Genomic DNA, 24640 nt, shown 5'->3' with positions numbered 1-24640 from the left:
TAGAAACCACCCAGAGTTTGATGTAAAATGAGCAGCTGTGTGTTTTAAATAAGTAAATAAAATAAACAACTGACATCCCATACTGCCCCTGTAGGGTTTCTGCCAGCACCGGTTAGCATGTTCTTGAAAAAGAAGCAAGATTAGGAAATGAAAAAAAACTGACCTTGATATTGTAGAGCATTCAATGTGCCAGCCAGGTCTTCCTTTCCCCCAGGGGGAATCCCAGCATATCTCATGAGGTCTGGCTGCTTTCCAGAGAGCAAAATCCTTCTTGTGGCGCTTATCACTAAACCCTGCCAGTAACAAGTAGTGATGATATGATTAAAGAGAAAATTCAGAATTCAATGTTTCAAAGAAATCCATCAGGACTTGAAATGTAGATATCATGGGCCTCATTTAGCTAAATGACTAGAAGGAATCCCAAATACAGGTAGTTCTCTATTTACAACCAATCATTTAGTGACTGTTCAAAGTTACAATGGCACTGGAAAAAAAGAAGACTTATGACCAGTCATCGCACTTATGATTCACAGCATCCTCGTCATCACGTGATCAAAATTCAGGCATTTTGACTGGCATGTATTTATGACGGCTGCAGTATCATGGAGTCAGATGATCATCATTTGTGACCTTTTGCTTCCGACAAGCAAAGTCAACTGAGGAAGCCAGATTCAATTAATGAAGTGATTCATTTAATAACTGCAGTGAATCACTTAACAACAGAAACTTTAATCCCAATTGTGGTTGTAAGTTGAGAAAATACATGTACACAATTTTAAAAGTGTAGATCTGTGAGCACCACCTACAGTACTGTCTGTGCAGGTTACCTTACTGCTAACTCATGCATTAAACTTTAAATTTCTAAGTAGCAGTAGCTAGCATTGTGCATTGGAATGACCACTGCATTATATATCTGGACATACAAAAAAAACCAACTGATGTCTTAACAATTTAAAGGGATATACAAATACCAAACTCAAGAGAGTAACCTGGATAATTTTCCAATATTGGATTTGCAAAAAGGCTTGTTAAAGCTTTGAAGAAGTTTGTGAGAAGGGACAAAGATAAATCATGTTTAGGATGCTGTATGAATGGATTATAGATCAAGATTGTTAAAAGTAACACTTAATAAACTTTTGCTCACAAAAACTGAAATGATGAGGTTTTAAGGATCTGTATATAGTTAAAAGATGAGATATGGGAAGAAGCAATCACTTATTGCATTTTAGGAAATGATGATAAATTTCTAAAATTGCTTATACAGGTAGTCCTCAACATACAACACTTCATTTAGTGATGATTCAAAGTTACAACAGCACTGAAAAAAGTGACTTATGACCATTTTTCAGGGTTATGGCCTTTGCAGCATCCCTATGATCATGTGATCAAAATTCAGATGCTCGGTTCATTATTTATGACCGTTGCTGTGTCCCAGGGTCATGTGATCACCTTTTGTGACCTGCTGACAAGCAAAGTCAATAGGGAAGCCAGATCCACTTCACAACCAGGTTAGTAACTTATCAACTGCAGTGATTCACTTAATAACCGAGGAACAAAGGTTGTAAAAGAGGCAAAACTCACTTAACAAATGTCTTAACAACAGAAAAATTGGGTTCAATTGTGGTCATAAACCGAGTACTTGTGATAAAAGGGGCGATTTATATTTTTATTTTCCTTTATATTTTTGTTTTTTCTCTATTCTTTTCTTGTCTTTTTTCTGCACCTTCTATTGTTCTTTTTTATTCTCTTATTTTTTTTAGTTTATATTATATTTTTAACATTGTAGTTGTGCTTTTTAATAAAATTACTATTTAAAAAAAGGAAAGTATCATACATCAGTAAAGACTGCCTGTGAATCTGCCTGTCCCATGCATGCTTCCATGCTTGGGGTCCGGGTCTCTCAGAAAAATCAAGAGAACATTGACCAAAAACTCATCTTTCTCTATAATGGGCTCGACGCTAAGGAACCCTTTGCCTCCAGAAGGCTGCCTACCACCTTTTTTAGGCCTTTTATAGTTGTCAAGACAAATTCGAACAGTTCTGGGCAAAGTAACTTGGAGTGGATTGTCTACTTCCTGATATTTCTATATAATAATATATATTATAATGAAGCTGGAGTGTAATTTTCATCTTGTTTCCAATTTGGTTCTACTCATTTTGCTTATACAATTTATTTACTACCAAAATTCTTATGGAATCCGAAGAGTTCACAGAAATATAAATTATTTTCATTACACAAACTATATGAAACATAGTCTGACCTCAGTCATGCATATGCCAAGATAACTATGAAGTTATTCATATTTATTCACCGCCCTGAGTCCTTCGGGAGAAGGGCGGTATAAAAATTTAATAAATGAAATGAAATGAAATGAAAGTTAACTTGTGGGGAAATCTTACGTTATGGAAATAGTTCTACAATTGATCAAGGCTACAGTTCTAGGAAAGAGTACAGGAAACACTTTTTTTTAAAGGTAGTCAGTCCTCCTATTATTGCTATATTGCTGTTACTGCTTTAAAGTTAATGGGCTGGTTAATGTTAAGATTATTTTATGGCATTTGCAAACGCTCTAGAATCTTAGTGAAGAAATGTGTGTAGTAAGTAAATAAATAAACTTGTACAAAGGTCAGTAACCGTCAATAACATACCAAATTCCTCTTGGGTCTCAGGATAAATATTTGTTAGCTTTCCGTATCTGTCTCCCCTAGAACGGACATCAAAATAAACATTACCTGTCGGAAATAAACAATTTGATCTTATTATAAAGATGGGAAATATGTGGTGTTCTACTCAAGGGAATTATCAATCAATGCCTCTACTTTTAGGCAACAATTCAGGCTAGCCCATATTATACACTAGATGCAAAGCAATATTCCTGGGTGTACTGTTTCCTGGTGATGATGGCAGGTAGCCTATGCTGCCCACATTTCTGTACCAAGGCAGGAGAAATTTCATAGCAGACCCAAGAGACATCAATACATTAATGGACAAAACACACTGAGACAAAGACCATGCCAAGGATGCAGGTTTCTCAGGCTCTGTAATCAGTGGTGAGCATATTCTACAAGCAAAAATTAGAATCAGTTACTGTTTGTTCAATGATAAATCTGGTGTTAGGTCAATTTGCTTCTTAAAAATGGTTTACACCCATGTTTCTACACCCAATTATTTCCGAAGTCCCTTGCCAGTAAAATAGTAAGCCGCTAGCCAGAAGAAAAGAGGAAAAAAATGTACAAAGTGATAGAGAAGCCAGAGGAAAGGCTGCAGGGGTCTTGTGAATAAAACCTAACATAGCAATGTAGCCTGTTAGCCTACATTGATACTTTGATACTGTCTTTCAACAAGCCGTGTGTCACAAGCTCATCAATAAAAAAGGTAGCACTAATGCACAAATGCAACAGTGTTACTAACACTCACCTTACCTTTACAGGTGGGCCAAGAATGCCCCAGCCAATTCGAAAGCAACATACTAATTGAACTGCAAACACATCACAGGATTACCGTAAGATTGGGAAGTTTTACCTTGTGAAGTTGCATAACCATATCCATTAGTAACAAGTTGTTGTATAAAAGAAATTATCTGAGGAACATTTTCAGTTACTCTCATATAAACTGTGGGAGGAAGGACCTATGTAAAAAAAAAAGAGCTATATATTAAGGAGATGATTAATAACAGCTGAGTAAAGTGATACAAGAGCAACGGATTGTCTCTAAAGGAAAACATCAATTAGGAATTGAGTATCTTAAAAGGTTAAATCATGACAACTGAACCAAAGTTTATTAAAATTGAGACATTTTGTTACTCATCAAAGTAACTTTTTCTGTCAAAATGAAAATTTGGGTAGGCAGAGAGTCAGATAGTCAATGGAAAGAACCAACTCTTGCCATACACACAGTTTTAATAAACTTTGGTCCAGTTGCCATGATTAAACCTTTTAAGATACAATCTCAAATTCATGATTCTGGGCAGCTAACAATAATTAAAACAACATAAAAACCATAAACGTGAAGATACAATAATGCACATGTAATTTGTAACTGGAGATAAAATCAATCTAATCTGATCAACGAATCAATCTATATGTTGGAAAGGCTCAATAACACCTCCAGATTCCTAGGCCTGGGATGGTCTGAGCAGAGTTTGGACTACAAGAACTTTTCTTCCAAGCCAATTTCTTCCAATTCAATGATTTCCACTTCATTTTCCCTCCACTATTTCCATTCTTCTTTAATCTCACCTTCTTCTTATCCTATCAACTTTCATATCTGTTCACCTACTTAGCCCCCTTTCCTTTGTCTGTCTCCCATTGCTCCCTCTCTTTCAGCCTTTCCCATTTCCCTAGCTTAAATGTTCCTTTCTTTGCATCAGCAGACATTGTCTTTCTTTTCAACTCTACCTACTTCTCTGCTTGTCCTCCGCTTCTTCTGCATCCACATCCATGTTTCTTCCACTTTTTGTTTTTTTTCTTTTGTTGCTAAGGTCCTCAGAACCAGATCTAAGCCACAACTTATCTACTGTTGCACTTAGAAATTTTTTATTAAAGGTTTTAAAGTATTGTTACAAAGCTAAATAAAGAAGGTGCAACAACTACTATTACAACTAGGACATCCCATGAGCCGAAAGGAGTCCTCCACCATTGTCCTAGCAGCTGTGCAACAAAAGAAGCTTTATGTTCAACATTAAAGCATATCAATTAAATGTTTATACCTTTAAGGCAGTCATATCTTGTTTAAAGTCCTCCTCATAACAACGAGCAAGGGTTTCTGGGGAGATTTCCATCTATAAAAAACCAACAAGTGATTAAGTCATGTATCAAGTGTAAGAGCTCACAGAGGTTATGAAATCAAGATATAATTAAGAGGTCTCACCAACTGTTCTTCTAATGAACTAACATGTTAAAAGGTTTAAAAAACTCTGGCCTAGAGAATCTCCAAGATCCATTCCAACAGGACTTTTATGATTTAATAATTACTGATTTCATACATCTATCTATATAATATTAATACTCTGATTCTTAACCTTTGGGCGAAATGATGCATAATAGGGCAAAACTTTTTCAACCAAGGTAGCTCAAATGGACTAACTTACAAAAAGCATCCAAAATCTTCAACCAAGGTAGCTCAAATGGACTAACTTACAAAAGCATCCAAAATCCAGAACCCATGACACCCACAAAATTGAAATTTGACAAATTTTATAAAACATTTTATGACATAAAAATGACCATTAGGTATTTTATGACACAATCCAAAATGTCATAAACATAAAATTCCTTGTCTGATTGTGCTATATAATTCAACATGGGCTACTTTCAAGGCAGAACTTTTCCATTATGTTAGAAACTCTGCCATTGTTGAAGGCACCCAATAAGGAAATATATCTGAAACAATGACCCAACAAGTCACGGATTGTCCAGTAATACATATATAATTTTAAAATATATACAAGTAGGCTTTGATTTATGACCATTTATTCAGCAAGTGTTCAGAATGCTGCTGAATGAAGCCATAAATAATATGACTGGTCCTTGGAGTTCATCACAGGGTCCCCTGGTCATGTAATCATTATTTCTGGCATTCTCTACTAGCTTCCTATGAGCAAAGTCAGGAACTTGTGATGACATGAGATCCTAGCTTAATGACCTGCACAGTCCTCATTTCACAATAGCAACTGGGTTTGCCAGAATTGTCCTTGCTATGTAATGCAGTCATTTCATATCATGCTTTATGATTGCATCACTTAGCAACAGAGTTCCTGGTCCCAATTATTGTTGTAACCTAACATAATTAAAGGAATAATATGAAGTAATTAAAAATGTGCTGATCTATAAATCAGATAGAAAAATATTCCCTTGACATTAAGCTTTGACCTCCACATTCTGCAATTATTGAAGGGGCTGCACACTTACCTTATTTTTCGGAGTATAAGACACTCCGGAGTATAAGACGCACATTAGTTTTGGGGGAGGAAAACAAGAAAAAAAAAATTCTGCCTCTACCTACCAGCATCCATCGGTATTCATCTGGCTAGTGTCCCTGCAGCAAATAGCAAACAGCCTGGTCAGCTTCAGTATGTTATCACAGCCTGATTCAACACGAGCAGCTGATTGGCGGTTGGATCAGCCTCCCTGAATACTGCCAATCAGCTGTTCCAGGCTGCGGGGATCGCCACAACCCATTGATGCTTCAGCATGTCATGTTTTTAGCTCCGCGCGTTGCATTTTTGGCCTCCGCACACTCCATTTTAGGTCTCATTCCAGGCTGCTGGGATTGCCACAGCATATTGCCGCTGATCACAACCTCCACGCATTGCATTTTCAGCCTCCGGGGATCAGCGCAGCAGGGTTCCCCGCAGCCTGGAACCATCCTAAAACATGATGCACAGAGGCCAAAAACAGGGTGTGCAGAGGCCGAAAATGCAATGCGCAGAGGCGGTGATCAGCGGCGATGTGCTGTGACGATCCCCGCAGCCTGGAACAGGTCTAAAATGGAGAGTGCGGAGGCCAAAAATGCAACGCACGGAGGCTGAAAATGGCCGAACTTCCTTTGTGGGTGGACGTGGCCTGCACGTGACGCATCCAGCCCGCCAGTTTAACACTCCTGTACTTCAGTATTGAATATTGTGTGGAAAAGCCTCCTTATAGAAATCAAACTGGCTCCTTCTCTGTTGGTTTTCTACTAGCTTCTAAAGTATGACCTTTGTCAGAGAGCTTCCTCCTGATTTGACTTGTTATTGCCATCTTTGATTCTCTTACTACTTTTGTACTCTAGTGTTCTTGTATTTTTTGTTTCTATTTGGGGTTTGTTTTAGGTTGTGTTTTTGAGTAGTTTTTGATTGCAACAGCCTACCAATATGTTCAATACATAAACAAATACATTTCAAGGGTTTCAAGTATTTTCAGCTTATGTAAAAATCAATTCTAACAGATCAATTGTATTTTACTATCTAACTTGGATATGATGCAAATAGCACAATACAAGAGGAGCACACATTTCAGGACAGATTTTATATACCAAGCAATAAAACATGTATAAAGTAATACACAATATAAAGTACATATACATTCTAAAAACATGTATAAAGTAGGCTGATTTATATACTTACCTCATTTGCTCTTTTAATTATTTTATCATCTATATCTGTAATCCCCATCACCATGACTACTTCTTTTCCAAATATCTTTGTCATTACTCTTCGAATTATGTCAAATCTTACGTAGGAACTGAAACACAGAGGGAAAAATAATGAATGTATTAGGGCAGTGACAAGTTTTATAAACTTTGATCATCATTTTCAGCTTTCTAAATATATCCAAAATATATTAGAACAACAGAATCTTATGTACATTAGAAGATTTACTGTGACATAAAATGTACTTTTTTGCAGTAGGAAAGCTTCAGGATTCTGAGACCGATCCTGCTTTTTAATTAGACACCAAATGCAACAAACATACATCTGTCTAGATAAGATGCTTAAAATCACCTACAGTTGAAATTAAATTAAGGCAGCATTACTGTCATACCCAGAAAGATGGCTTGTCCGAATGCGAGAGGCTGGTTGTGTATGGCTGGTGAATGGATAGGAGACACAAGGCGGGAGGGAGAGACTAAGTGCACAATCAGCAATAAAGCAGAGATTGAGCAAGCAAGTAAGAGAAAAAGGCTGTGTGAATGCATGCATGGTGATTAGACAGATAGGGTAAGCAGACATAGTGATTAGGTGGCAGAGACAGAACACATATAATAATGGGGGAGCGCATCTGTTTCCGATACAAATTAAAATTAAATAATTCTAAAGCCAGGAACTGAGCAAAATTTATAGCCACTTGACACAAAAAATATTATCCCATGTTTTCTTAATTTCAGCAGTATGAAGACGTGGTGGGTAAGGAAGGGGGGGGGACACATTTTACCATTGCTACAGATAACAACTGGGAATCAGGTCAATCAACAGCAAATCCTGCAGATATTTATAAGATCCCGTGACAACTTTTTTTTACACCTCCCTTTACCTGATGTTTGAGATGTTAATGGACAGAAAGGAATTGTAAACAAACAGGCTACAAAATTCAAGAGACAGGTGGCATTTCTATACAAACTTCAGCTATTTTTAACTATAGCTATTGTTAAATATAATGCTGCAACCATGACTTAGTTTTTCTAATTTTATTTCTTTACAAAGCAATCCTACACCTACAAATTCTGAAATAAGCGCCACCACTAACATGCAATAACCAGGATGGTAAACTTTCTTTAACATGCAATGTGAGACAAGTCTCTTGTTTTGATTAAGCCCTAAATAAAAAGGCCCAAGTTGCTGATAAATAAGTAGTTTAGTAATTTTATAGTTTTCCTTGAAGTTCCATTCCTGTTGAAACAAGGTACTAACTTCTACTTAGAAAATAGTCCTCACTTCGTCACCATAATTCAAACCAGCAAGTTGGTCATTAAGTATATTAATTATACATTAATATTAAATTGAATAAATTAAATAAATAAATAAATAAAGTAAGGTGACTGCTAAGTGAAAACGCAACTGTGTTTATGATCTTATTTCAGCTTTCCTTTGCTTTACAGATGAGCAAAGGTAATAAATGTGAAGATTTATTTATTTATTAGATAGATTAATATTATGGCTCACATATAGTGACTAGAATTAATATAAAGTTACTTTTCCATCACCATTATAATTGCAGTCACTAAATGTGCGTATTCAATGCTCATAACAATTTTATATGCCTAATAAAATATTGCCTACTAATCAGATAAATTGGCATTATTTAACTCCCTAAAATAAAATTATATATTTTATTAAGTATAACATCCTGATACATATTGGTTATAACCTGATATATATTGGGTAAACAGTCATTATTAAGTGTGAAATCAGCCAATTGTGGCATTTTCAAGGAATCCTGGTTTAACCTGATTGCCAATAAGTTTAATGTGGCATACCCTTTTATGCTCCAAATCACACTTTCTTCTCTAAATCTGGGGTCCCTACACAGTCATCTTAGATATTTCAGTGAGTTTACTTTCGTGATTTGGAAATGTCTCATGATAATAAATAGGTAAAAAATGTATCACATACTGCAAGAAGGTGAATTTCAGGTTGCATTCAAAGTTGCACTTTGCAGTTAGATACCGGTAACAAAAATGTTCGAAACAGATTTACCCTACTTCTGCTAGGAGAAAAGTGTAGAAGCTAACCTGACCTCAGTGTGATAAGTTGTTCCAAAATGAACAGCTGCAACTCTCTGGGTATCTACCCTCCAATTTCTCTTAGGAAAGGCACCTGTAGCATCGTTTCCCAGCTGGACCATATAGATAGGACTACCAGATTCTACTTAAGGATGACGTTCAAAAAACTATTCTGTAATTGACTATGTCCTTGCTTTAATCATTTCACCCATAGCTGAAAAATAAGAATACTACAAGTAATAAAATGTTTAACCTAATCTTTCAGCCAGAGTAAGGCAACCCACGACATAATATATATTGAAAAATTATTTTCTCCAAGTCAGATGCAGAGGTGTCCATGGGGACGGGGGAGTGGCAGGGAGGGGGGAGGGGGTGTTAGAAAAGACAAGATGCCATCACAACAAACATAAGCCTCTCACCGACCAGTACGCTCCCATAGAGAGAGGGTCTTCTCAGAGTGCCGTTGGTCAATGTCGACTGGCGGCCCCCAGGGGGAGAGCCTTCTCTGTGGGGGCACCTGCCATCTGGAACGAGCTCCCCCCAGAGATGTGGAGGATCCCGGATCTGCGACTTTCCGCTGCGCCCTCAAAACATTCTTATTCCAGCAGGCTGGTCTGGCCTAACCTCCCTTTTAATTGCTTTTAAATTGGTTTTATAATTGGGGTGTTTTAAATCTGGCCAAAGTATTTAATGTATTTTAAATGGTTTTTAACGTTTGTATTATGTATATTTTACTTTTTTGGCTGTTCACCGCCCTGAGTCCTTCGGGAGTAGGGCGGTATATAAATTTAATTATGAATAAATAAATAAATAAATAAATAAATAAATAAATAAATAAATAAATAAATAAATAAATAAATAAAAAGGGCCAGGACTTTGATCATGTTTCATAGATACCACTCTGCAAACCTCTCTGATCAGATAGATTACCCATCCATCATGCTACATCTTATCTTCATCCATTTAGTCTTTGGCAATTCTCTATGTAGTTTCTTGAGATTAGTGAACCTAATGAGACTTTCATTATGAATAAATACAATATCAGGGTTAACTCAACTAACTCTTGATTTTTGTTGAAAGAGCTAATCAATGCTAATTTATCTAATAAAATGGTCATTTATGGGGAAATCAAGAACAAGGACAAGATAAAAATCTAAGAAATAATAAACATATGACAATTGTCACACATCTGCAATTTGAGCAGATATTACAAAAGAAGGCTGTAATGGCATTTGCATGCAGCACACAAATGTCAGCATTTTATTATGGAACAAAATTCGCTATGGATACTGCTGCTAATTATAGTTATATCTAGAGAAGTCTGTGAGGTACAAATGTAAATAAAAATGATTAAAACTCACCATGCATGCCCAAGGTGTGCATGATCATATACAGTAGGCCCACAGCTGTACCTGCCAATAAAATTAAAGTGACAAAAATCAGAGATAAAAGTAGAAGTCACATCACTGAACAGTTTTTAAAAGTCCAACATCAGCCACAATGACTGACCCTGGATGATGAGATAATCTGGTTATGATGATCTTGCTAGGGAGACTTCACTAAGAAATATATTTTGAAAGTCATATCTTATTGGCCACACTAAACCTGCTCAAAATATACTATCTTAATTAGGGCCTAACTGAACAATGGCAATTTTCCAAAGAGGGTATAAAGGCAGAATAACAACCTGCAATGACTAAATCACTTCTAGATTGGGAGCTTGCTTCAAGCCCAGGAGGACTCACAAATCATCATCTTTGATATACAAACAGTAAGGTACTTCCAGAGAGCCTCAAGAGTTTGGATTTTATTTTACCCATTTCTTTGCCTAAAGCAGACTTACATAACATTAAGTCTTCCAACTAATTCGCAATCATGGTAGGTAAAAAGACTAATTATGCATACTGCACATCACATCAATTAGATAGTGCCACCTAGTCAATCTTAGATGATAAAGTAGAAGATGACTAAGGGATCCCTGGATAAAGACAATGACAAATCAATTTCTCTGTTTTGGCCAAGTAAATGATATTAATATGTCTGTAAAGCGATCAGGAATTGATCACTTACTTTTAGGCCAGCAAATCTGTTAGCACATGTTATTTAATGCTATCTTTACATTTTCTGCTTTTCTGTTTCTGCTTAAATATCTAATATCTGAGCAAAGCTCCAGACAATCACTAGATGACAGTAGATATGGACATTCGAATTCTTTTCTGCCATCTAATTGCTGTCCCTAATTTCCCAGGGCAGATATGGTACACTTATTCTACCAGAAGCTGGCACATGAATTTTTTCATCTGTACTACTCCTTGACCTCTGCTAATATTCCAGGTCTTGATCCACCTGTCTTCTATCTGCTTGACCATTATCTGACAGGTTTCTTTTTTATTTGGAAGGTAGATACTGTAATGCCTATTTCACTGCAAGATCAAGTTCAGGAGAAGGCCACTAAAGTCTTGGGACAGATGAATTTCCAAATTCCACAAGCCAAAACTCTACCATTTTAGGGCCTAGGCTGCAATCCCCAATAAGAGCCCCAGTCTATACTACTAACTTATTTTTATTTTTTTTTACAAAAGAGGGATAGAAATAAGTTGTTCTGGTTTTTTTTTTTTAATTGACCAATCCAATTCTGTACTGCTTTTCCTTTCCATTGAGAAGGCCTGTAGTTTTACAAGCCCTAGGACTAGCTCAAGGAAACCTTCAATAGGAGAGACTCCCCCCACCGCCCATCCCCAACATTTACTACATCTCCATCAGCAACAAAATAGGTTTATTTCATTGTTTCTATGAGCTGCCGAAAGGGAGGGAGGGAGGGAGGGACAGATTTGCAAATTTTCTAATTATTCTACCAAGTCACCACGTTGGCATTTCCCAGGATAAGGGGCTCTTTGCTTCTGCTCAAGCTGTTATAGATCTGGATCCCGGTGTCTTGGCCGCTGGGCTTGATCCACTTCGTCCCGACCTCCGGGGTACCCCCAGTGCACCTTCTCCTGCGGGAACCTTCACCCAGCGGCTGGCGCTTCCTTGGAGCGGCAGGCGGAGCCCTGATGGCCACCGAAGTCAACCACCGACGCGCGTCCAGCCGCTGCAGAGGAGAAGCGGAGGCGTTCAGGCAGCTCCCGCCAGGCCGGGCTAGCAAAGGAGCGCAAAACATGCTTCGGTCGCAGGGAGGAGGCCGCCGCGGCAGCGGCTCCTCTTCTATTGCTTGCACCGAAGCCAATCCAGAGACACGCAGCCCACACGACTGCGAGATCCCGGTGCGTTGTTTCTCCTCCTCCTCCTCCTTCTCCTCCTCCCTCCCCCCAGCCTCCCTCCTTCCAGCAAGAGGGAGGGGCTCTCTGGGCGCCGCACAGCCCACTCCGGCGGTAGGAACAGTCGGCGCCGGTTGTTCGCCGCTGAGGAGAGCGGTAGCTACAGGCGGAGTCCAGCAGGAAAAGGAGGAGCTTTCGTGGTTCTTTGCCTACGTTATTAGGGAGGCGGAGAAAGCGAGGAAGCGTTCAACAACAGCGAAATGATGGCTCTCACAGGTTACACGGTTCTCCCCAAACTCCCTTCCAGACTTGCCGGTGACCTTGAAAGTTGCGTAGCTTCCCCGTGTTAACTCGCGAAAAAGTCCCCCGCGGAGACTGAAAGTAAAGCTGGTGCACGTTTTCCAGGAATGGCATCCGATTAAGTGCATGGGGACATGGTTCTTGAGTAAGCCTGAATTGCAAGGGGAGGGGGAAACACCATACGTGTATATATGCAAGCGGTAAGTGGCTGTAGTTACCACAGACGTTCGTATTCGCCCTTTTAAAACTTGAAATATAATGCAAATCTCTACAGCTTTACTCGGAAATAAAGCCCGCTGATAAATTCCCTGGATGGAGCCTTGGCAGGGGAAAATCCGAGTTCAGTCCATATTCCGTCTGGGGCTTACTGGATGATTTCCGCCAGAGTGGCTTTAAATGCTACTCAGACTTTTACAAGGATGAAAGTGATTGTTGAATTCATGTCTGCCACCGTGAGCTTCTTCGAGGAATATGAGAAATAAAAGGCTTTGAACAGCAGCTTAAGACTGAGTTTAAGCAGCAGGTACCACAAAATGCCATGTCATGCCTATCGGAGGTTGCAGTTGATAAATTAATAACCTGGTTGTTAAGTGAATCTGGCTTCCTCATTGACTTTGCTTGTCAGGTCGCAAAAGGGGATCACATGACCTTGGGACACAGCACTGGTCATAAATATGAACCAGTTGCCAAGCATCTGAGTTTTTATCACATGATCATGCAGATGCAAAAGTAACTGAAAAACGGTCATGTCACTTTTCTCAGTGCCGTTGTAATTTTAAACGGTCACTAAATGAACTGTTGTAAGTCAAGGACTACCTGTACATATACACACATACTTGTGATACCTTGCTTGATGTAATTCAGAATGAATCCCAATATACATGGTCATAAGTACCATTAAAGTCATCTCTAATCCTGATTTTATGTCCTGATTTTATGATGGGGTTTTTAAAATTTGAAATTGGTTTTAAATTGAAATGTTTTAATTATGAGCCAAATTATTTTATTATTTTAAATCTATTTTAACTTTTGTATATAAAGTGTTTTACTTGGCTGTTCACCGCCCTGAGTCCGAAAGGAGAAGGGCAGTATAGAAATTTGAAAAATAAATAAATAAATCCTAGATCATATGTATGAATGTGTGCATCTATGCATCTATAATCTAAAAGTACTGAACAGACACGAATCTTACTAAAATTGACTGAGTGTAGCTAATAAAGTATGACTATTAATGCAAAGCATCTTATACATCTATTTTTGATGAAACAAATCCGTTGAATGAAGATGCTAGTTTGCAGGTCTTGCTTTTCTTCTTTGAAACTGAACTTATGTCTAAGTCTACAGATTGGCCAGAAAAAGTTTCCCAAGTTGAAAAAAGTCTCATTCAATATAATAATTATGGATCTTTGTCTCGAAGCCACACAAATATTGTAGTTAATTGTTCCGCACAAAAATAAGATCCTATAAACCCATAAGCATCATTTAAAGCTTTCAAGGTTTATGATTTTTCAGAAGTTTTTACACAAAGTATTTCTGTGTGTAGGTACTTAGTTACTATTGCTATTTCTAGGTAGTAGCAGCAAATCTTACAACAGAAACCACTGAACACAAATGCTGTTTATCATTTATAAAAACTCCTCCCTTTCTGCTACCATATGTACAATTGTAGCTTAAGCAGCATAGTGAAATTGTGTCTACTGAGAAACGTATTTTCTTAGGCAAGGGCAAATCCATTCCTTCTCTTCTGAGACTCGGTATGAAACAAAAGGAAGCTTCTTTTTTAAAAAAGGGCTAGTTCTATCCCTTCTCCCTTTTTGTTCTGGTTCTTATCTGTTAAGAAAAAATTGTGCTGTTTTTCCCTATCCACTAGTTTAGAAAGAATAAAATTCCTTGTGCTTGTTCCTTTTGTCTGCAGGTTTTGCACACCAATTGATTACAGCTGCTTATTTTGGCATCTCAATTTTTTTTAAAGCATCGAATAATCTAGGTCAGGGGTGTTAAATTTGCAGCCCGCGGGCCAGATGCATCACATGCAGGCTCCACCCCCGCCCGGTTTAGCAAAGGGGGAAAAAGTCCCAATATGTCACGTGACACTGCGGTGATGACGCAAGTTTGACACCCCTGGTCTAGATTATCAATAAAATGGTTGACGACTGCTTCTGTTAATTTATGTAAAGGTAAAGATTTCTCCTGTCCAGTCATGTCCTACTCTAGGAGACGGTGCTCATCTCCTTTTCTTAGCGGATGGAGCCAGTGTTGTCAGACACTTCCATAGTCATGTGGCACGCATGACAACTGTATATGCAAAAGGCACACGGAACACTGTTATCTTCCCACCAAAGTGATATCTATGTATCTACTCGCATTTGCATGCTTTCGAACTGCTAGGTACCCACAGCATAATCACCGCAAGGATATCACCCCAATCTGGTATGCAGATTGTCTGCAGCAGGCAAAAAAAAATTCAGATGAGATTCAGCTTTTATTTATACCCTGGCTTTATTATTTTCACAAATAATTCAAGACAGTGAACATATCCAACATGCTTTCCTATTTCCTATAACAATAACCCTGTGAAGTGAGCTGAGCTGAGGGGAAGTGACTGGTCCAACCAAGGTCACTTAGTGGTAGGTCCCTTGATTTTTTTTAAATTAGTATTTTTATTTCCTGTGGAGTTGCTTTTACAATCTCTATTCAAGAGAAGCAGCTGATGCACCTCTTTCTTTTACATAGACTATTTTCTCTATTGACTGAAGAGTAGCTGTTTCAGGGAGGATCATCTGCACCAGAAGGGATACTATTTCTCACCTGTGGTGAGAATGTAAAATAAACACTTTGCCAATATTTACACTACAGTGTAGTGGTTAATGTAATGGTCTGGAAACCAAGTGACTGTGGTTTGTAGTTTCTTTTTAGGCATGAACATCAGTTGGGTGACTTTGAGCCAGTCACTCTCCTTCAGCTCCAACCCACCTAAAAGGGTTGTTGTGGAAGAGGAAGGAGTATAATGTCAACTTGCCTCCTTGAGATAAGTATAAAGTCATCAAGGAAGTCTAAAAAGACTCTATTATCTATTAAATCTATTAAAAACAATCTCTACTATCAGCATAGCTATTCAAAATCTTACATTTTTAAGTCAATATGTCAAAAAGTAAAAGTTTGCCACCACACACCTGTTTGCTTACAAACACAGTAAGTTAATTTTTAAGATGTAATATGTGAATATCATGGTTGTAAAAACAGCTCAATATCCCTTCAACATTCAGTGGATAAATAATCATCTGAAAATTTAAGAATGACTCTTCACTACACTGCCTATTTCACCAAGGCATCCTTTTTCTTCCACCTTCTGTCAGTTTTACATCTTCAATTTTCAAGGCAGTTGTTTTTACGCAGGCATCTGGCAATTGCATCAAGTGCTAACTAAGTATATTTAAGTTGCCACTGCAGTTAACTATTGGCTTTAAAGCTCAGTTTCCTGAGGTTTCCTCTCTTTGTTCAGCTGTTATCTTTACATCAACCTAAATCTAGTTTCCAAACAGCAGGACTACCTAGGGATCTGAACATGGATTTGAGTTTAGGAGGGTACTGCAGTTGGATGAATTCAAATAGTGAGTACCAAGCGATCCTTTCTCATCACGGCTGAGGAAAGCAACCACCTTGTTCCACTTAGTCCTCTTGTTTTCTGCAGCTGAGTGTGCTTTGATTTTCAGATTAGGCAATTTTAAAAGCACGGGGGTTACCCCACCCCGGAGTCCAGTAGCCATTATCCGGGAGCATGCGGCATCACAAAAAAAAGGGGGAAAAAAACAGGTACAGGGAGATGTAGTCTACTTTTTTTGCATCTTTTCGCCCTCCATTTTATTCACAAGCCATCAATTTGCGCATGCACCGATTTTTACTTGCCTCTTTTCCGGCTCTGCAGCCCGCAGCCTGTGACTGGATTAGAAAGCAAAGGGGTGGGAAACAGCCTGACGGTGGATTGGGCCATCCTGTTGTCCGTGTTGGATTATAATAATAGAGGCAGTGGCTAACTTCAAGCAGGGAAGGAGACGGTCTCCTTTTAACTCGGGAAACTCCTGCAAACTGGAGAAACGAAACAATGCAGAGGGGAGGCAGAAGGGAGCCAGCAGTTGCATCTCTTCCTCTCTGGGCACCGATGCGGCTTGATGCCGAGGCTGACAAGGACCACAGTCCTTTGCCGCAAGTTCTCCAAGTTTATGCCCGAGGCCCGACAAACCCAAAACCACCACCCCAACTCTTACCAGCTCTGCCCGTTCTCCGGTCGGCGGTACTGAGCGATCCAAAGGCTCCGGCGGAGGAGTTCAAAAGCCGGCCGCCGAATGAAACGCCGCCCACCAACTTCAGACGTTCTCTCTCTCGTTTTGCCTTTGGCCAACGCGGCCCGAGTTCCCGCTCCAGCAGAGGCGGCGCAACGCAGCCCCCCCCTTTTTTTTTTAGGGAAAAGACGAGTAAGCAGTATTGCGTTTGCGACCCCCCCCCTCCTCCGCTGCCCCGAGACATGACTACGTCAGAAAGCTGTATTTGGCTGGGCATGCACAAAACCCCATTCCCGTGCAGCTCCCCCGCCCCCGCGGTCTCACTTCCTTCTGGGGAGGAGGGAGAGCCCAGCACAACTGTAGAGAAAGCGGCGCATTGAGCGTCCTGGCTGTTGCTGCTGCTGCTGCTCTTGCCGAGGCGGGGAGGGGGGGGTTGCAATGGGAGTGCTGCGCACGCGCACTAGCTAGCGGGGTTGAATGTTTCCCAAGTGTTTGAAACTGGTATTTGGGTTTTCCACGTTGGATCAAGTGCGGCGTACAGAGCAAGCTGCATTAAGATCACCGGCAGCACAGGAGCAGCGGCACGCACTGGGGAGACGCTGCTTCTGCCTTCTTCCAGGCATTTTTACCGCGCGGATCTTACTTGTCTGCCGGGGGAGATCTGTGTATTTTTTTTTTGACCGTCTTCTCCCTTTCCACCCTCCCCTCTCTTGTTCACACACTCACACTGAGACGCACACACATCCCTCTGATTGTTCCTACCACCTCCTTGGTGAGTTACCGACAACGACAGCCATTCAATCAGCTGCTACTGCCGCTGGAGAGACTCGCGGACTGTGTGACTGCCTGTTCAGGGAAGAAAAGATTCAGATGTAGCTTTTCTGGTGTTTTTTTTCGGTTGGATCGAGGAACCGGAGAGAGGCACCGAGGCGGCGGAGGACTGAGTCTTTGCCATTGGGGCTGCCGTGCTGGAAAGGAAAACTCTCGCCCATTGGGGTGAGAGGACGAGATACACACACACACACATACCCACAATTTTCGGCCGGATGAAAATGTTGAATCCTGCCAACGGAGAGCAGCTCCATTTAGCGAACTATGTGGAGGATTACCTGGACTCGATCGAATCGCTGCCTTTCGATCTGCAGAGAAATGTCTCCCTGATGAGGGAAATTGACGCCAAATACCAAGGTAAGAGCTTTCTCCTTTATGTGTTGGTGGACGAGAGTCTGTAGAAGCCACCTCGGCTTGCCTTGTTTGTAGAGATGGTCTCTTGGGTCCCTTCCCTGCGCCCCCCGAGCTTGAAGCAGAGGGTGGCTTTTATTATCAGGATTATTTATTAGTGAGAAGAGGAGCGGAAAGCAAGGAGAGTAGAGAAGGGGGGGGTTACTCTGCAGGGATACCCAGTTCTTTTTTCCCCTCTCGGGGCGGAACAAAAGGTCTTCCTTTCGGTCCTCCGCTCTGAAGCGAGGACTTGGCTTTTTAGGTGTAAAAATGCTGGACAAAAAGGCGGCGGCATCGAAGCGGGGCAGAGGAGGGGCAGGAAAATCCGGACGCATGGGGCACGGAGGCAGCTGTTTCTTCCTCTTTCCCCGGCGAAGAGGGGCTGCTTTTGGGGACGGTGGGACAGCGGCGAGGAAGAAGAGGAGGGAGACCGACTAGGGCACCACATTGAGGAATTTCTAGTATTCGCAATGGCTGTAGTAGAAGAGGGTGCTAGTAAGAGAGAGAGAGAGAGAGGGCGGGCGGGTGGATTAGCTGGAGTGTGCGAGGGGTGGGCCGGGCTTGTAGCCTTCGTTCCCTCTTCTTTTTTTCAATGGGGTTTGCTTTCAAAACGGGCTGCTCTCGCCCAAATTCTGCAGGGAGAAGGAACGGAAAGTGATGGGAACCGATTATATAAATCCCGTGTGGGCTGGGGATGTGCGGAGGGCCTCCCCCTTCCCAAACTCCTGCCGCGTTTTGCAGCTCTTGCAGAGGGAGGCTGGATCCTTCCCTCCCTCTCGCACTCTGCAACCCGGGAAATGGTGGTTGGAGTTAAAGAGCTGGAGAAGTCCTTTGTCACCGGGTGCTGTGAGAGGTAAAAGGGGTGGAGAGCGGTGAAAAGAGTGCGACGGCTGCTAGTGGAGGTGACACCGGAGTGTCCCTGGCACGTTCAAACTCCTTTTCCGCCGGTGAACTGGAGGAGGAGATGGGAACCGGCTCGGGTTTGCTGGGCTTAGGGAGGAGTAGGGTAGGAACAGCAAGTATTTGTTTTGTGGTGAGGACTTAATATTGTGCCGCCCGTCCGTAAGACGCGCCAAAAAAAGCAGGCGAGTGTGTGTAAAAAGGGCGAGAGAGAAAGGGAAGAGACAAGCGTAAACTTGAGGGTAGGAACGGCTGTTTTGAGGAGGGGTAATACGGAAGAGAGGAGGGTTGAAGGACAAGGGCGGGCATTTCAACCCGCGGTGAACACTCGACTGCGCTAAAGGGAGACGCCTCTGCGCTTCAGCTCTAAAAGAAGAGAGTGAAAAGCGCCGTCACAGGGCTTTTATAGCTCCTCGTCATTCCCCGATTGTGCTCGCCACGCCTCCTTTGCCTTTATTGGTGGAGCTTCCCTCAGGAAGCCGCTTTGGCCCCACCCTGTTGCTCAATGATTAGTATCCCCTAAATTCTCTACCGATCTTCGCTTCGTAGTGACGCTGACAGGACCGAAGGGTGGAGGATGGGGCGGGGGGGGGAAGCGGCGGGGCGGAGGTTTCTTCTAATAGTGCGAACTGCCCCGGCTGCTCCTCTGCGATTGATTGGCTTGCTAGTTGAAGGAAGAGTTGAAGGCGTGCGGTGACTAATGGGTTGATGTGGAAGATGAAGGCTGTCGTCTGCCCGCCCTCGGGACCTGATTGGAACATTGGCATTCAAGGAGGTGGAGGTTGGTTTGGGGCTTTCCCTCCTGATTGGTGGAAATACTTTTTAGCTAGAAGGTGGGCTATTGGCATAATTCCTTATTCTAATTGGACGGTTTCGACCCAGGCGGACTGTGGTGGGAGTTGCCAGACCTTGATTGGCCGGTTGGACAGTTCCTGCTCTTCGCGTACGTTCTATTAAAGACAGACGTAAAGAGAAAAACAGACATACACGCACTCACGCCTACCGCCACTTCCCTTCTAAGAACAATGGTCCTCGATATCGCATCCTGTGGGAGGGGCGGGGAGGGAGTGGCTTCGTTGCCTGAAAAGGAGACGGGGGAGGGAGAGGCAAGGGAGGCGCTTCTGATTGGCTGAGGATAGGAGAGGCAGCTGGGACGAACTAGGTCTTTTTCGAATGTGGGAGCGGACGCGAGCGCACACTCCCGGCGACGGGGCGGGGCCTGAGGGTCCTTGTTTTCCCGCTCCCTGCGCGCGCTCTGCTGCTTCAGCTCCACCCTCTCAGCGACGCCGCGGCTTGCGGGGAGGCCTCTTGTGCTCTGGGGTGGCTCCGCCCCTTTATCCGCGAAATTGGCTGCTGCCCTGGAAGTGGGTGGAGGCGGGGCCTGCTCTCTCGTCGTTTGTCTCTAAACCCCCCCCCCCCCCGCGCGTTGATTTACTTAAGGCTCCGGCCGGGACTTCGCGGGTGAGGAAGGGATGTGCTACGCTGACCAGCAGCGGCTTTTTATTTTTCGCGAAGCAGAGAGGCGTCGGGGGCAAATCTATTTTTACTCTCTTTCCTTTTACCCAAATGGTATGTTTCGTTTCGTTCTTTGGGTTGATACGTAGAGGACCCTTTGAAGCCCTGGTCTAAAATAAAGACGGGGACGGAACGAACGGCCATCACGGGAGAGAGAGAGAGAGGTCGCCTCAGTTCCAAGACTGGCTCTGCTTCTGTTGGAGAAAGAAAGTCAGCGGGATAGATTAGTGCATGCAAATTACACGGAATAGACATTGTATTTTTTTATGTTTTGCCTCCTGTTGATTTAGAAGAGACGGACATATTCCGACCTTGAAAACCCATGTATTCCCTCAAAATGGCTTACAAATAGTTCGAAAGACAGCTCGGATTTTAGAGTAAAAACGGTGGCTAAATCTGCGCAGCATATAATCAACAAAAGATGATAAATTGCACAATTTACATCGCATGAATTACTATATTTCAGAGGCTAATACATTAACGGCTCAGCTAGGTGGCAGTGCCTCACCAACCTTGCTGATTTTAAAAGCTAAATTACTTAAGAAATTAGATGGGAGGCCACCAGGAAATTCCCAGTACTGGGAAAAACCTTGCCCCCCCCCCAAAAAAAAGAAACGAAAGAAGACAGTTGTAAACTACTTCTGTGATGCTTTAAGAGAACTACATGTCCATAGAGTGGCCAAGAAGCTCAAGTCAGTTTTACCTTTTTTACTTTATACACACATGAACATATATCTAAATAATGAGCAAAATAAACCATGGTGACTTGAAGCAGAACCTCTGAGTAAAATCTTGAAGCAGCAAGTTTAGTAGAAACAAGGGAATGCTTATTTTATTTGCTTATCAACAATTTATACCACCAATATTTTTATTCCCAGGCTCCAGTTTATATCTCAGTATGCCACAGTCCCTGGATGATTTTGTCTGGGATGGAAAAGTAAACAGGTTTGTGCCTGGTTAGCATCTGAATGTGAAGAGGTGCGATGGCTCAGTGGTTTAAGGACACTGGAGATGGTCTCTGCTCCAGCGGTTCGAGTCCTAGCACTGCGTGTCGGGGTAAGCTCCCGTCACTTGCCTCAGCTTCTGTCCACTTAACAGTTCCAAAGCATATTCTATGTAAGTAGATAAATAGGTACCACTTTGGTGGAAAGACGAGTTGATGCTCTGTGCAGTAGATTCCTGCCAGCTCAACCTTCACAGCCAAAGCATCCATTTGCGTGGCAGCTATGGGGAAGGAGAGGTGATGCTGCAGGAAGAGCCACTCGTCTTTCTTTCTGATGTGAAGCCAGCTTGCCCTCCTGTGGCGCACTTTGGGAAGCGTGCAAGTGTTTCCTACAACAGATCTGGTACCTTGCCACCCAAACTACTACTCTGCAATATTGTGGTATCCTGGCTAATGTAACAATGCCATATGCTAATAATAAATAATCTGAATATGAGACTTCCAAGTAATACAATAAAAGAGCTATAGGCTAGATATGAAATTCATAAAAAGTCATTTTGGAAGAAAGCACTTCTGTACTGTTGCCAGAAAAACCAAAAAGACATGTTCATGAAATCAGCAGTCAAGTTCGATTTAGAAGAAATTACACATCTCTTTTTCCAAATAGTGGTGCTTAGAAGTAGAGCAAGTTACATGATGAAAGGTTTTGGGAGTTTTTTGTTTGAGCAAACCTGTTTGATGAAGCTTAAACATTTCTGTGTTGTGTACAAAGCTGACAAATAACAACCTTATTCTTTCTTTACAGAGATCTTAAAAGAACTCGATGACTATTATGAAAAATTCAAACGGGAAACAGATGCAGTACAAAAGAGAAGATTATTGCATTGTATACAGAGGGCACTGATTCGAAGTCAAGAACTGGGAGATGAAAAGATCCAGATTGTCAGCCAAATGGTAGAACTTGTCGAGAACAGAACTAGACAAGTTGATAGTCATGTAGAATTATTTGAAACCTGCCAAGAGACTAATGACATTACTGGAAATAGTGGTAAGACTAACCAAGATAAATCAAAGAATGAAACACTGACTCAGGCAGAAAAGCCCAACAATAAGCGATCCAGGAGGCAAAGAAATAATGAAAACCGTGAGAATGCTTCTAATAATCACGATCATGATGACATCACTTCAGGAACTCCAAAGGAGAAGAAAGCAAAAACCTCCAAGAAAAAGAAGAGGTCTAAGACCAAAGCAGAGAGGGAGGCTTCCCCTGCAGACCTGCCCATTGATCCCAATGAACCAACCTATTGTTTGTGTAACCAGGTCTCCTATGGAGAAATGATAGGCTGTGACAATGATGAATGCCCAATTGAATGGTTTCACTTCTCTTGTGTGGGACTCAATCATAAACCCAAAGGCAAGTGGTACTGTCCCAAATGTAGAGGAGAAAATGAGAAAACGATGGACAAAGCCCTGGAGAAATCTAAAAAAGAAAGAGCTTACAACAGGTAGTTTCTAGATCAGAAGCAAATAAAGCTCTGAGAACTGATATTTATTTCCTGCCTCACCTTTTGTTGAGGTTGCAGGATTGTAAATGTATATTTTTAAAGGAGGTTATACATCAGACCATTCTTGTCATAGGAATGAATGGCAATAGGAAAAATGTTTGGTTTTTTTCCTTTGATACAGTTGTTAGCAAAAAAAAAATGAACTATTGGTCAAGACATAGAGCAAAATAATAATGTTAACATGTAATAATGTTCAGGTTCATCTTATAAAAAACATTTTCACAAACTGGTAAGACTTCACCAGTGAAAAATGTAGGTTGAAACTTGAATAACATTTTCCATTCTTCCTTGTAGAAGAATGTGGTCTTGTTTGTCCAGAAAATTATTCTGTAGTTTGAATAAAGCAGCATTACCTTGCAAGTTCAATTAAAAATACAACCAAATGAAGAGCTTAGGGTGCTTAAACCACCTTATTTTAGTTAGGTTTAAGCACACTTCACTCTGAATTGGTTTTATGGCTATTTACTTGGAAGTATGTGTTCTTCGTTTCAGTTAAAAATAATGCCAAAACTATGAGAGATCACTATACACTCTATTAATACATCTTACATTAAAGACCATTGCTTTCAGTAGGTTTTGGTTTCTAAGACAGATGGTGACTGATGCAATAGCAAAGGAAAAGAAGTTACAGCATGGCTCCTGTTAAATGTGTCACTCTTAATAGCTCTCAATGACAACATGTTACAAGCTTATTTTTTAAAATGCAAAAGGTTAAATTTTACACAACATATTTTATATACTGGCCAACTACCAGAAAGGCCTTTTAAAAATGATTTAGTATATTTTGTATTTAACCAGAAAATGGTTTAGTAGTGAAAACTTAACATAAATCAAGGCTTTATACTGTCACAGAATAATAGTGTAGCAGTCTTTACTTTGTATAAGTTGTACAAATGTACATTTTCAAGTGGAGTTGCACTTAACTGTATTATAATTGGAAATGCATCTACATGCCATGATGTAGTCAATATGCATTTCCTTCTGTATGTATGAAAGTTGTACAGTTGTGATATTAAGAAATAAATTAAACAAATTGAATAATCCAATCACACCTATGTTACTTTTCTTTTTCCTTTTCCTTTTGTTGTTCCTTTTGTCTTTAATGTACTGGATCGTGAACATATATCTTAATTTCTGTACATTTAGAAAAAAATTAAATACTTTATAAGTAATCCTATATAGTCCTATAAAGAAGAGTGCATATTTTCTTAAATAATCAAGCACTAATTTATAAGATGTCAGTGGGTACACATTCACCCTCTTCTGCCAGACTTTTTCTGCCTAGACGCACATATACATATAGACAACCCATGACCCATTGGGTCATCACTTCAGAGATATTTCCTTACCTAAATAGAGAAACCATGGGCAGGCAAAAAACAACAACAACCAGTAGGAGTGACTTCTGACTTCCCATCAGCTTCCCCGTTGAGTTTCCTTGTGGGAAACTGGCAGGA

At 41.0% G+C, this 24640-nt stretch overlaps 2 protein-coding genes across 7 annotated transcripts in view; one reads left to right on the top strand and one right to left on the bottom strand.

Moving 5' to 3' along the window:
- Nucleotides 1-12517, bottom strand: part of CARS2 (cysteinyl-tRNA synthetase 2, mitochondrial) — a 31022-nt gene extending 18505 nt beyond the window's left edge. The window contains 7 exon segments of the mRNA XM_034418663.3: nt 164-293; nt 2650-2733; nt 3524-3629; nt 4710-4781; nt 7107-7224; nt 10564-10614; nt 12058-12517. Of these exon segments, the coding sequence (XP_034274554.2) occupies nt 164-293; nt 2650-2733; nt 3524-3629; nt 4710-4781; nt 7107-7224; nt 10564-10614; nt 12058-12362 (866 nt within the window). The 5' untranslated portion in view covers nt 12363-12517.
- A 4215-nt stretch (nt 12518-16732) lies between these two features.
- On the top strand, nt 16733-24229 carry ING1 (inhibitor of growth family member 1). 6 transcript variants are annotated; one of them, XM_034418674.3, is made up of 2 exons: nt 16733-18227; nt 22424-24229. In XM_034418674.3, exons 1-2 carry the CDS (start codon nt 18086-18088, stop codon nt 23125-23127), a joined length of 846 nt encoding a protein of 281 aa, XP_034274565.1. In that variant the 5' UTR covers nt 16733-18085; the 3' UTR covers nt 23128-24229. The 6 variants fall into 6 exon arrangements, with proteins under 6 accessions (XP_034274565.1, XP_034274559.1, XP_034274584.1 ...); XM_034418668.3 differs by lacking the exon at nt 16733-18227 and adding an exon at nt 18901-19113; XM_034418693.3 differs by lacking the exon at nt 16733-18227 and adding an exon at nt 19610-19941.
- Nucleotides 24230-24640: the final 411 nt, after the last annotated feature.

The sequence above is a fragment of the Pantherophis guttatus genome, chromosome 5, assembly GCF_059756535.1.
Source record: "Pantherophis guttatus breed Tessera chromosome 5, ASM5975653v1, whole genome shotgun sequence".
Classification (NCBI taxonomy): Eukaryota; Metazoa; Chordata; class Lepidosauria; order Squamata; family Colubridae; genus Pantherophis; species Pantherophis guttatus.
Note: the sequence above shows the minus strand (reverse complement) of the source record. Positions and strands in the feature narration are given on the sequence as shown.